A 14072-nucleotide genomic window follows, 5' to 3' on the forward strand; every position below is an offset into this window, starting at 1 on the left:
TTCCCATACTTGCCAGCAAGGGCGGTCCTCGACACGCAGCTAGTGCTGCATGGGGTGAGCCACCGGAAAATGGCAAAAAAAGACTTCATGGAGATGTGGCTCACCCTAGCCACCATATGGACCTCCAGAAACTTGCTGGTAAGCAGGCGCAGGCAGATGCCCACCCCCGTGGCTGTGATCCGAATGGTGGCAAAGAAAAACATACAGAGCTACAGGTGGCGCGCCTGTACCTCAAGGACACAGCCACAAAGAAGAATCGCCTGCGCCTCTTTGGACGAAGGAGCCGGCGCTCCATGGACAGAGGTCCCAGCAGCAGCGGCCTGGCTCTCCGGGTGAGGCAGGTGGGAAGGAGCAATGGGGGAGGAAAGCCCCTCTGAGCACCATCGCTGTTTGGAAGAACGGGATGGCTCCAAACTTCAACCAGACTGGCCACGGATACCGACTCAAGAATGCAGTCACCAAAAGTCTCCTCCTCTACATGGATGGCATCAAGCTGTACGCCAAGAGCGAGCGAGACATCGACTCACTGATCCACACCACCAGGACCTGCAACACTGACATTGGGATCTCATTCAGACTAGAGAAGTGTGGCGGATGGTTACAAAGAGAGGGAACATCATCCACACAGAAGGGATCTCACTCCCAGAAGGAACAAAAGCAGACATTGAGGACAGTTACAAGTACCTGGGAATACCACAAGCAAATGGCAACCTGAATGAGGTCACAAGGAAAGGAGCCACAGCCAAATACCTCCAACGAATAAGGCAAGTCCTGAGAAGCCAGCTTAATGGCAAGAACAAGATCCGTGCGATAAACAGCTATGCCTTACCAGTAATCAGAGACCCTGCAGGAATAATCAGCTGGCCAAAGGAGGAGATGAAGACCACCGATGTTAAGACACTACTGACCATGCATGGAGGGTTCCACCACAAATCCAGCATTCTGACTAAACACGAGTCCCTATGACTCGTGTTTAGTCAGAAAACTCTAGGTGATTCCTTGAGTTTTCTAAATTGAGGGAACCAAACCGTTTTGGAATCCTAAAGACCTTTATCGGAAATAAATGCCCTTCTTAGAGGATTAAGAGGCAGAGCGACCACAAAGTTGATTTGTTGGATTCTGTGAAGACGTCAATTCAAGAAGAATGGGTCTAAGTGTTTCCAGCATGCAATCTCCTCCTCAGGGTGAATTGTTTGGAATTAAATGCTGAACATAAATCTTTTGTTGATAAATTACAGGCCTTAATATGTTTAATTTTTCTTTTGTGCATTTGAATAAATAAGTTTACATGTTTTTTCTTAAAAGGATCAATCAATTAATTTTATTAAAGTCTCTTTCATACTAAAAGCAGCTCTAAGTATCAAGAAGTTGAGGTGAGGTGGTGAGAGAAAACGCAGATGAAGCCCAGGGTGTAGATGGATGAATGATGATGAATATTTAATAATGAGAAACTCACAACAGTCCAGGAACTGGCAACACAGCAGAAACGTAGGTTAAGCTCATACCGGTAGCAACAGAGCAGCTGGAACTAGAGCTAACGTCGACTCAGGACAAACAGTTCAACTGACGACGACTAATTGTACAGACTCTCAGGACTTAACAGTCCAACTGAGTAGACTGACTAAAGGTCAACAACGAACGACATACGACAAGTATCTGACAAAGAACAGGGACAACAGGTGGGCTTAAATACACAGAGGGTAATTAGGGAGACTAGACATATCTGGGAACAATCAAGACGGCACAGAGGCTCACAGGGGAAAACAGATCCAGACACAGAAAAACCTCAAAACTAAATACACAAATAAACAGATCCTCACACTAGGGCTGTACGAACAATTAGCCCTCAGGTTTCTCTGACAAACTGTTCCACAAAAAGGAGCCATAATACTGGATGGATAATAAATGACTGAAACTATCTGATCATGTAAAAGGTTAAGATTCATAAATATATATGTATAGAAAACAAGGAAAATGACAAAGCAAACCCTAATTGATTTCTATTTGCTTTTTCTTTCTCTCTGTCTGAGCCTCGCGAAGTGCATCTGACCTCTAACCTCAACTCGTCCCATCTGTCCTCCCATGGACCAGATGATGTCCCTCCTACAAAACCAGCCGATGAAAATGATCGAGAAGATCTGGAGGATCAAGAAGACAGAAAAGACCTCCATCACCTCCAGGGGACAACTGTCAGTCTCCTGTTGGGCATTTGGACTGAAAACTGTGTGAGACTGAGCTTTAACAACCTCCGCTGGTCTGCTGCCCAGTATCAGCGTAGAGGAAGAAAAGCTAAACATGCTTCAGAGCTGTGAGAGAAGACGACTCTGAACTGTTGACGCTTGTTTCATCTGTGGACAACATGACATTTCCAGACATTACCAGACATTTCCTGAGGGACGATCTGGACAACCCAAAGATCCAACACCAGAACCAGTTGAACTGGCAGGAAGCCAGAGGAAAGAGACGGGGGAGGATTTGGCTGCAGCAACGCCGAGACCGAGTGGAGGAGAGGGGCGAGAAGGAAGGAACAACCTGAATCCACTGTGAAGGACGACCTGTCTTTAATGTCCATCTAGATCACGACTTTAAATCTGAAACAACAGAGCAACAGAGTGAGCAGCAAAACTTCACTCTACCAAGTATCAAGTACTTCAACTTTTGACACCAAAACGGACAACGTCCAGAGCAACAGCTAGTTTGGATGTTTCTGAAAGGCTCTCCACTCAAAGAACTATTGCTGGTCCACTGTCGAGTGACCGAAGCAGAGAGTGAAGATTTATACTTTTATGACGGGAGGTAACAAATCCTCCTGAGCAGGCGATCAGTGTTCCTGCTTCTACGCTCTATCCAGATGGAAAATCTGCGCTTTCTTGTTGGGTTTTGAACGGACACTTATCTATACCTTCACTGCACTAATGTAGTTTTTTTGTTTTATGTTTCCTAGAAAACACATGAAATTGGGTAGCTTAATTATGATCATTCTTAGTTGTTTGACTCCTAAGGATGTTTAAGAGTTTAGAAATTCATTCTTCTAGACATAAGAGATGTCAATTTAAAATTAACTTTAATGTGTGTAAAAGACTCATGTGTTGTCTCTGCCTGGCAGAGCTTTCCATCCAGAATTGCTTCATGATTGATTGTCCTACAAGCTCTCTGTATTGTGCATAATTCATAAATAAACCTGATTGAGTGATTTTACCTGAACAGTGCTTGGTAAGTTTTTTTTCCACAACAATGGACAAAAACATTAAAGGCTCTCAAGTAAAAGGCGTGGTTTTAGCTAATTTTGGACCGATGAGCCCATGCTAACATTAGCATATTAGCCTGCAAAGACTTTTATGCGTCATCTTTTCAAAGAAAAATGAACCTGTAACCATATATGCGAGCAGTAAAGGCATACATGGCACATGAAAATATACTGAAGACAAATAAGTCACCTTTAAAGAAGCTCTGCTTCTTCCAATGGAAGCTTCCTGCACTTTACTGCAGGAAGCACTGCTGAGCTGAAGCATTCACTCCAGTGACAAAAATAGTCAAATCCAGTTTACTCAAAATAACGTAGTCTTGCACTTTTCTCAGGCCAAACATGTACATTGCTCACATTACTTGAGTTGAGTAAACAATTTAGTGAGACTTGAGTAAAGCATACAAACCTAATTTAAGTAAGAATAGGTATTGCCTTTTAGAGTGTTCTAGGCAAGGGCGTAGGAACGAGTCTGTCATTGGGGGCGACGCATATCGGAAACCTGACAGATCAGTAAATATTTTGAGCAGAAATGTCAAACAATTATGCCATCATCACATCAGTAATGCGTTACTCTAATCTGACCCTTGTTTCAGTAACAAGTATTCTAACACGTTACTATTTACAATCCAATAATCAGGATTCCAGGATGAACACTCACTTTAGCATTTGCCTCACAACTAGCAAGCTACATACTCTGGTAGCACAGACAGGCTACCAGATTCTGATATATCTTATTGGTCAAAATACATTTGATTATTGGTCAAAATGCACTGATATAAATTGACTTGCAGTTGAACTGGTTCTACTTCTTTCTAAAACCAAAGTAAAAAACAAATAATAAAATAGGACTCGGCAGTATAAAAACTCAATACAGCAGTTTGACCAACAAAAATAAAATCTAAAAAAACAAGTTTTGTTCTTGAACAACTCTACATCAGTGCAACAATTTGATCTACAAAATAAATAAAAATGATACTTTTCACATCTAACAGACCTTTAGCTCCTCACTGTTAACTCAGTCTCACTTTACAGCTCTGCATTCAGTTACTTGCCAAACATGAGCCATAAAAAACACTGAAGCAAAAAGCCTAAATGTTTTTATTCTCCTGTCATTTTTAGCCGCAAACATTTAACTAAAAATATGTACGGATATGTGTTTCTGTCTCTGCCTCCCTCTGACTCTCTGCAGCCTGATGTTCCTGCATGGATTCTTAGATTTACAACAGACACTACAGTAATTTACAGGATCAGAATGTGAACTAAATATAAAAAGTATGTTTTTATCATACCGAATGAGAATTTAAACTTAATTTTCAGATGTATACATTATTATACATCTCAACTCTACTTTGTAGCAAAAATTTTCACTAATTTATTTTTAAACCTCTCCTCGAGCACTTTTCTTATTGTCTCCTGTGATTAATATAATTTTTTATATAATTAATATAATTTTTATATCTTCACACTCTGAAACTATCTGGCCTATGCCTAATCTGCTCCTCTCATAATAAAATAGTTTAGTTTATTTAAAAAATAAAAACAGTTCATACATATTTCAATAAACTAAATGAAGACCTCACCAGAGTTTCTTCACCTTTCTTCAACATCATTCTAGCACCGTTGTTCTCCTAAATATCTAAATAATATAATATAATATATAAATACACATTAAGTGGTCGAGTATGATCAGGTGTTGCTCACTTTAAATAATAAAAAGGCTAATTTCGCTGCTTTTTCAGTCTCATTCTAAATCATTGTGACTAGACTAGCTAACTTTAAACAAAGTTAGCAGTAACATTTTCTACATGTGACTATTCCAGAATTAAAACAGCTTAACCAAAAAGATTTAGTTCTATATATGAAAATAAACTGACAACAAAATGTTATAAACGAGCGATATTCATGGCAACATTCCTGACAAATCGTTTATCTCATTCAAACGGAGTTTCTCTGAATCTGTCTGCTGCTGCCTTTACTCTGAGCCATTCAGAGACGGGAGGAAGCGCTCTGCTAATGCGCTGTTGTGCATGTGACTCTCTCCAACATTGGGGGGGGGGACATTTCCCCCATGTACCCCCCTTCCCCCCCGCGCCTTAGCCTATGGATACAGTTAACAAAAATTCCATCACAAGGTGTTTTTCTCCCATCATTTTTTAAAAGGATAATATTCTATACACACCTGTCCCGAGTGGGGTCTTTAGGGGTACTGGTGCCTATCTCCAGCGGTAAAAGGTCAAGAGGCCATTTACAACTTGGATAGGTCACCAGTCCATCAAAATAATAACATTGACATATTCCAGTGCATTTCATTTTCAATTGGTTTAATTAATATTCAAAAAAGGGCTGCACAGTGGCGCAGTTGGTAGAGCTGTTGCCTTGCAGCAAGAAGATTCTGGGTTCGATTCCCGGCCCCGGTCTTTCTGCATGGAGTTTGCATGTTCTCTCTGTGCATGCGTGGGTTTTCTCCAGGTACTCCGGTTTCCTCCCACAGTCCAAAAACATGACTGTTAGGTTAATTGGTCTGTCTAAATTGCCCCTAGGTGTGAGTGCATGGATGTGTGTCCTGTGTGTCTCTGTGTTGCCCTGCGACAGACTGGCAACCTGTCCAGGGTGACCCCGCCTCTCGCCTCTAGCTGGAGATAGACACCAGCAACCCTCCTGACCCCACTAAGGGACAAGGGTGCAAGAAAATGGATGGATGGATGGATAATATTCAAAAAAGTAAACAAAGAATTCACATAGTGCCTTCACAAGCCAAGCAGGTGAATACATGAAACAATGAAACGATCACAATTAATTGAGCACGAACATGAATTGTGCACAGCGTTGCGTGTAATTAAATGCCTCAGGGTTTTGATGTTGATCTCGAGGCTGAATCTGCATTCCACAGCCACACAGAAGACTGGGATTACAAGCGACACTGTAGCCAAAGTTTTGAAATCGGGGGACAGTTCTCCAGCTTAAGTTGGAAAGACCCTCTGAACGAGGAGCAGCAGTAGGTAATAAGTGTACCATGTTCACAGGATTTAGTCCTTGATGCAGCATTCGATTCCTGACCTTGGGACCATTTGCTGCATGTCTTCCCTTTCCATATCCAACCTCTTTTCAGTCAAATTAGCATTCAGTAAGAGTTACTTGTGCCAAGAAAATCTTCAATATATACTTATAAGAACTCCTCAAACCAGTTTTCATTTGGACTTGGACACAAGAGTTGAAAAGTTTAAGTGGCCTGAATACTCTTGGCAAATCTCTGCATAGATTACATAAAACATGATGCAGAGTGTCTGTTTCCAAGGCAACTGTGGGGTTTTTTTTCTGTCTTTGCTCAAATTCTGATTTGTCGTTTTGTCATGGATCATTGGATCTTCGTTTGAGGCCTTTGAATTTTGTTCAGTTATAGTCTGCAGAAACTTGAAATGCTTTTATGTAACAAAGTTTTAAATGTCCAGACGGGTTGTATTTTTGTTTTTTGTTTTTATAATAATAAAAAAGGATGTTGATAAATAAACAAGACACAATGTAGAATTACATTTTGTGGGGGTTTTTTTTATCCACTTCCCAGAATGTTTTAAAGGATCCATGAATGTTTTAATTAGCTGTTGCATATATAGGATAACAGCTGTATGGAGATGCACTGCAGGTCCAGGTAGTTATTTTACTCTCTTAAAGTGTGTCCATAGTTTAACGGAGGAAGTGAGAATTATTATGGAAATGCAGTAATTCTGATTCTTCATTTCCTTTCACACCATGCATCATTTAGGTACATATTACAGACGCTGCAGGGTTCAAATTCTCACTCCCATATTTTTTAGACCAAGATTTGCTCTAACTACAGCCTCGACAGCAATAGTAAATATGATTATATTTAACTTTTACCACCTGCAGCTACTCAAAGCTTGTGTGTGAAGTGGGTCATTTCTTGCCAAACTGAAGCTGCTTTGTATTATTTTTGCAGAGACACCGGTATAGCAAACTGCATGTCACTTCACAGATATCAAATGATAAAGGTCTTAGATTTTCTACCTCTCTATTTGTCCAATATTTTTGACATTATTTGCAGAATATGATAGGCCATCTCTGATCATTCTGATTTTAAATGTCTTAGCCATTTGAGAAATATTTCTGTGCTGCTGTGAGATTTGCCTGTTGTTATTTCTAATAAGAATAATTTAAAATATCTCAAGAAGTATAATAAGAGCTTCCATCCAAAGTTTGTTAATATTGAAAATGGTTTTCTCAACTTTTCCTTCCACTCAACTTCCCATTTAAATCCTTGGATATGACACTCTGTAGACGGCAAATGCAACTGATTTTAACAGCATTTCTGCATTATAATCTATTATCATTTACTTTACATAAAACGGAATGCTGTGTTTTATTAGCTCCGAGGTATAAAGATCAAAATGTTAAAACAGCTGAAATATATAATTCTCTATGTAATCAATAGGAGTTTCATTTTTTTACATTTAAATGCTAATATTAATAAGTTCCTAGTAATGTGCTTATTTTTTAGATGCACCTTTATATCTAAACACCTTCTGTCCAAGTCAAAGCAACAGCAAAGCATCAGTTTTCACAGTAGAAACAGTTTTTCTTTTTTTCGTTTTTTTGAGAATTGTGTGAGGCTGTCATAACAAGCAGTTTTAAGCTGTTGCTGAGCAACACACAATTGTCTTCCTGATTAGTGCCGTTATTTCTAATGAGCTGTCAGGCTCCACATATGATCTCAAATTATCTACGTAATAATAGGTTTTCACACGTACGTTGGCATGCTACAAAATTCCTTGCTCAAGTCCAGTGTTTGCGCCGCTCACCCCTCCTACAGCTCAATCTGTGGCACACTTGTAATCAACCTCAGCTAATTAGGGGCCCTATGATATTTCCTTTGGATCGCCTGCAGCTTGATTTGTGCAGCTGCATCCAAAACCTATTGACAGTGGCTGCCAGTTTTTCCTTTTTCTTTTGTTTTTAATCTTATTCTGCCTCTTGACTATTAAAATGATTTGATGGGTTTACAAGATGAAGGACTTTGTGTGTGTGTATATTTCACCTTTCTCCTGCTTGAGGGTTTTACACTTTCTCTTCTGTCTCACATCGTCTCTCCCTCCTTTATAGACAGTTGAGTCACATTTTGTTTTGAGACATTCAAATACTTTAGTTCTATTTTGCGCTTTTGTTTTCGTTTTTCTTTTTACTTTACTCAAATGGTACTTGTACAGTTTTGTGGAGTTTAGGTTTATACAAACATTTCTGAAAAGCCATAATGATATGAAGAAAGAAGCTGTCAGTCAGACCAGTGGGAGCCGTGTCTTTGATTCCTGCACTTGACTTGCACTTGAAGGAGGGGATGAGGGCGTATGAGAGAGACAAAGCAAGGTGGATTTGTGTTGCTCTTCACAGCATCATGCTAATGAGGAGGATTATGATGTCCCCCGCCCCTCAGGCAGTGGAGGCACACAGAGTGGGTGTTTGCACAAGTGTATTTCAGTGCTGGTGCTGTGCTCTGTGTGCAAGGCTGTTTAAATGTAGCTGTGTGCGCAGAAAAAAATGTAACCTTGTGGAACAAGTGTGTGCGTTTTTCTTTTTAACATTTTCACACTGAATCAACTTTATCATTTGTGAAAGGAACTTGCGCCTCAAACCAGCCAGTCATAAAATAGCAACATAGAGCTTCAGAGCACATTTCAACTCCTTATTTCTTTCCCTCCTGATGTGCACACCCTTTTCTCCACCTCTTCTACATCCTCCCTCCCTCAGCAGCAGCCAGTGGTACACTCCAGCAGTCTTTGCACCTCTCTTTCTCTCTCCATCTCTCTCTCCCCTCCTCAACCTCAGCGGTCCCCACACTGGAGCAGACGCTGGCGCAGTGTCGATCCATACGTGCACGTGTCTTGTCTTTCGGGGCGACCAGCGTTCTTTGAAAACGCCCAGCACTCCAGTTCGCAAGGGCTGTTGCGAGTTAATCCGCGCGAGAATGTGCGCATGAGCATCTTTTGTACCGAGGAGCATGTGCACTGACTGAAAGACACAGCGAGGATGCGTGGTGGGCAGGATCTGTCGTGATCGGTGGAGTTTGTGGTGTACAATACTTGTGCTGTCAGTCTTCCCCTCCCTCCAGTTTGGTTGTCTGGCGAAGACCAACAGCAGCGTCCTGCCGGGATGTCCACCTCACCAGGTGCAAGAGACGGAAGCCAAAGGAGCTCTTGTAAGTTATGCATTTAAATTTGATAATCTCTATATACAAATAGATAAAAAAAATGTTTGAGGCTTTTCTTTTAAAGGTACCTTCTTCAGCGTCTCAAGGCCATCAAAGGCATGTTCTTAAACCCAGGGCAAGATAAACTGATTTAAGAAACATGAAACAGAACACGGGCTCCATTAGCATTAGGAATGCCAAATGTGTTGTGTGTGAACGTGTGTGTGTGTGTGTGTGCGTGTGTGTGTTTATGTTAAGTTTTTGTGCAAATATATTGGTAACAATACAGAGGAATCTCACTAGTTTGAGACATTTATCTTTATTCCTGAAGATTATGCCCTATGGGTAATAAAAACACAAAATCCAGTTTATATACAATGCAGTAAAATATAATATTGCATAAGGCCAACAAAATTATTTGAAATGTAGAAAATGATGTTGCATTGTGTTGCTGATTGCTCCAAAGTTCTCTTTTCGGTTAAAATTAAAATTAACATTTTTTTTTTGAAAATCAATGTCCCAGACTCTAAAGGAAGAGAGCGGAGGCAAAGAAACTAAGTTGCCTGAGGTCCGGAGTGAAGTTTCCACAGTCAGTGATGATTTGGGGAATCATGTCATCTGCTGATATTCCCCACTTTGTTTTATTGACTTCAAGCTGGAAGAAATTAAAGCACTTCATGTTTCACCCTCTGCTGACTTTACAGAGATGCTGATTTCATTTCCCAATCCTACTTGGCATCTGCCCTTACTGCAATAAGTATGATTGCTTTGTTTAATGACCATAACATCGCTGTTCTTTAAATGCCATATGGGATATAATCAAAAGGAAGTCATGAGACACCAGAACCAACAATGCTGCAGGCCATTATTAAAGCTACCTGGACTTCCTTAACACCTCAGCAGAGGCTTGCATGCTGCTTTGAAGCAATAATGTAAAATGTTCCCTACCAACTACTGAGTGCATAGACTGTACGAAACATCGATGTACTTTTCAGTTTGCCATCATTTCTGTCCTGAAAGTCCTTTTTAATCCTTTGAAATTCATTCTTGAATCAAACTTTTTGATTATTTTTCACATTTTTTAGATGCACCTGTAAAATGAAATAAGCGTGCATGTGGTGGTATTGTAGAAGCACGCTTAGAATATTGTATAATAGGGGTATATGTGTGTGTGTGTGTGTGTGTGTGTGTGTGTGCGTGCGTGCGCGCGTGCATATGTGTGCTTGCACCATCCCTGGAGCGCCTCCAGCTGTACATCTATTTGGAAGGTGCTTTGAATCAATTGACATGCAAGCCAGCTGGATCCTTTTCACTGGAAAGAAAAGGAGCAGATGACATACTGGTGTCATTCATTTCTCTCAACCTGAACAGCTTTTCACTTTCATCCTAACAGAGAACAGTTTTTGCTAGGTCTTATCGTATGTTTAGTCTCCGTTTGTCAAGGTTAGGTTTTTTTTCTGCCTATGTAAAAACAATAACTGCACATACAAAATATTCTTCTTGTGAATGTAGATGTGTTAAATGTTTATTATGAGTCTGTCGTAACTTTGTTGGGTGGTTCTGTCATTACAATAAAGCATTATGGGTTTAAGTGTAAGTGGGTGATTGATAAGATGATGTGACTCACTTGCGGGCTGAGTGGGCACGCACACACACACACACACACGCACGCACACACACCACACACACACACACGCACACACACGCACACACACACAAAAATCTCTTTCAAACACATCCACTCATAGATGCTCACATTCACAGGCATACACACAATGACTGTCTGTACAGAAGCTAGAGATCACAGCTGGGAAAATGGGTTTCCTTTTATTGCTTTTGTTATTACGCCTTTCACCCCCCCTCATCTAGCTTTCATTCCCTTTCTCCCTTCTGTTATTTTCTGGGCGTTATTTACGACCCGGGCCTTTGAGAAGCTCACCCGGAAACAGTTGGTATGTCTGGCTGATGCGTTAATGATCATCAGATGACACGCCCACACACACGGGAAGCCTGTTTTTGTATGTTCAGGGTCACAGGCACTTTTTATTTTATTTTTTTCTCCTATGTTGCATTATCTGGACATTATGTTGCTGGACTCGGTGACGCTGAAACCTATGTTTTCACTCGCATGTTTCACTCTTCTGGGTTCCCTCCCATTTCGCTTGACTGTTTTGTTCCTCGTCAGGATGCATCCATCACATTACCTTCTCACGGCGCAGTGCCTTCAAATGGAAATATCAAGAGGCTCCAGGGTACGATTACTGACTTACAAACTACAGTGTTACATAACCAAATCTGGATGCCGAGGAATCGGGTCTCAGCTACAGAACAGCTCTAGCGTAAGGGAAAAATGAAGTACAAGTTTGACATTGAAGCAGAAAAATAGCTCATATTTGGCCACATTACCACATCAAAAGTTGCATAATAGCAGCATCAAAACATAAATGACCGAAGATGAAAGAAACCTAATCTGGAGTAATCCACAATGCAACTCAATCACCAGAAAACATTTACCATAATGATGTCTCATTTAGGATTTGTTTTTGTCCCCGACACCAAATTTAGTATTTTAAAATTAGACGCCTAATAATTTACATAACTCACCATGTGCTTGTAATTGTAACAATCTGCCATTGTAGCTGTATATAAGGTTTGGGGTTATTGGTCTATCCAGCTGTATCAGTGACTCACTGGGCCTCCTGTGAGTACTTTAGGCTGAGGAGGAGGCCCACCGTTGATAAGGTTAGATGGTACTTTATTAATCCCGAAGAAATTAAGAGGTAGCATGTTGCTCACATACACACGTAAACATTCATTCAAAAAAGAGAACCCCAAAAAGCTGCTTGCAGAGAAGTGCAAGAAGGACCCTTGTTTTTTGTCGTAACAATCTGTCAAAATCTTTATGTACATTAGAAAAAAAATCTGACAGATTTATTTGTTTTCTGAGTTGGTAGTTTTTGTAAATACTTGCTAAATATGGGGTCAAAGTGAAAAACACAAAATAGAAACTTTTGTTCTCTTACTTGAGGTGGCAAGAACAAAAACAAAGTTCTGTTTGTTCAGCACATTTCATACTTCTCAAGAATCTCAAATGCAGAACTCTTGCAAAGTTGTCATTGATCCCCTTCATACGCAGCATCTGTCAGTGTAGTAACCACACCTGCACGTTAAGCCTATATTTCATATTTCAGTCAGAGTGTTTGTCGGACACTACATACAGGGAAAAACAAACAAGCTGCGACAACAGAATCCTGTTCTTTTGTTCTCAGTCTGGGAGAGGAAACGCGTTTCTTTGCTCTTGCATTGTATTGACACTTCAGGTCGTTATATTTGACTGGTAAAATAATGTGAAAGATAGAGTTCTGCAAAGTGTGCCTGCATAACGCCAGAGTTTGCGGTGTCATTTCAATAAATGCATGCTTCAGGCAATAAAATGAACAGTATTTATAGACTGTTGTAGTGTGTTGACATTGTGGCAGTGAGGCAGATCTCCCCTCCCTACCGTCTCTAAAGGAGCAACAGCAGGCACCTGCCACGGAGATGGATGTGCTGTGTCATCACTTCTCTTGCCAAATGATGGCTTGCCTCACATGTCCTCTCTCCTCTGGTCTCCCCCCCCCATCTATTCTTTTCTCCTCACCACTCTCGCTGTCAACAACTTTCTTTCCTTTCCTTTCTTTACGGCTTTAAGAAATCTGCTTCAGTGGCTGCCGTGTTCTTTAATCTTCTCTGGTCTTCATCCCACCACCACCACCACCACCTCTTCTAGCCTGTCACTTCTCTCCCGTCCTCCTCCTACCCCTTCGTCTGCTTTATCTGGGCTCACATGAAACTTTAATTGCATGTAAATCAAAGCACTGCAGATATAATTAGTCTTTTGTGCTGCTTTAATAAGAGGGTTCTGGACTATTGAACTACGATGGAGTAACTAGCTCTCCCACTGTCTCTGATGGCTGAAGTCACGAGGCGACGTTTTAATGTGGGAAAAGCAAAACCAAAACCCTTCTGTCAAAACAAATGTTTATCGAATTTAATCACTTACGGTTTTCCCCTCTTTATCGTTTTTACCGAGATGCAGTTTTAATAACACTGTAGCCACTCATCTTAATAAAGTCAAGATTATTAAATAATTGAAGGAAGAGTTACTAACATCTAAAAACAAGCAGATGGCAGCCCAGGAGGTACAGATATTTGCTTTTTGTCTGGAAGTTCTAACACATTAAATAATGTAGTTGCTGTTGGAATCGCGTGTCGACACAGTGGTGTCTCTGCTGTGTCCCCTGTGTCTTTCACAAGACAGATTTTCATGCATTAGTTTCTTCATGAGGTTTGGATTACAGAAAGAAAAGGTGATTAGCTCTAATAATTGACTTGTACTATAATGGTATGAAATCACTGTGGCAGTGTATGAAGACGGTGTTTATTTGTCAGTTCAGTTTAAGGAGACGGCAGTGGCTTTGTCATACAGAGATATTCTTTTTGTTTACTGTGCAAGTACAAAAAAAAAAGGTTATCGGTGAAAAAAAGAAAACTGAAGTCAAAATTTAACATTTTTAAATTTAGTTTGAAGCCAAAACTTCTATTTCTTTTAATTTTATTTTACCGATTGGGAAACTTGCATGAACTCAC

The 14072-nt window shown here is 40.5% G+C and overlaps 1 protein-coding gene across 1 annotated transcript in view; it reads left to right on the forward strand.

Moving 5' to 3' along the window:
* Positions 1–8723: 8723 nt before the first annotated feature.
* The window catches only part of dtnbp1b (dystrobrevin binding protein 1b), a 34370-nt gene continuing 29021 nt past the window's right edge, over positions 8724–14072 (forward strand). Inside the window, exon 1 of the mRNA XM_008422059.3 lies at positions 8724–9452. Within this exon, the coding sequence (XP_008420281.1) occupies positions 9407–9452 (46 nt within the window). The 5' untranslated portion in view covers positions 8724–9406. The remainder of the gene's footprint in view (positions 9453–14072) is intronic.

The sequence above is a fragment of the Poecilia reticulata genome, chromosome 11 (genome assembly GCF_904066995.2).
Source record: "Poecilia reticulata chromosome 11, P_reticulata-male-v2, whole genome shotgun sequence".
Lineage (NCBI taxonomy): Eukaryota > Metazoa > Chordata > Actinopteri > Cyprinodontiformes > Poeciliidae > Poecilia > Poecilia reticulata.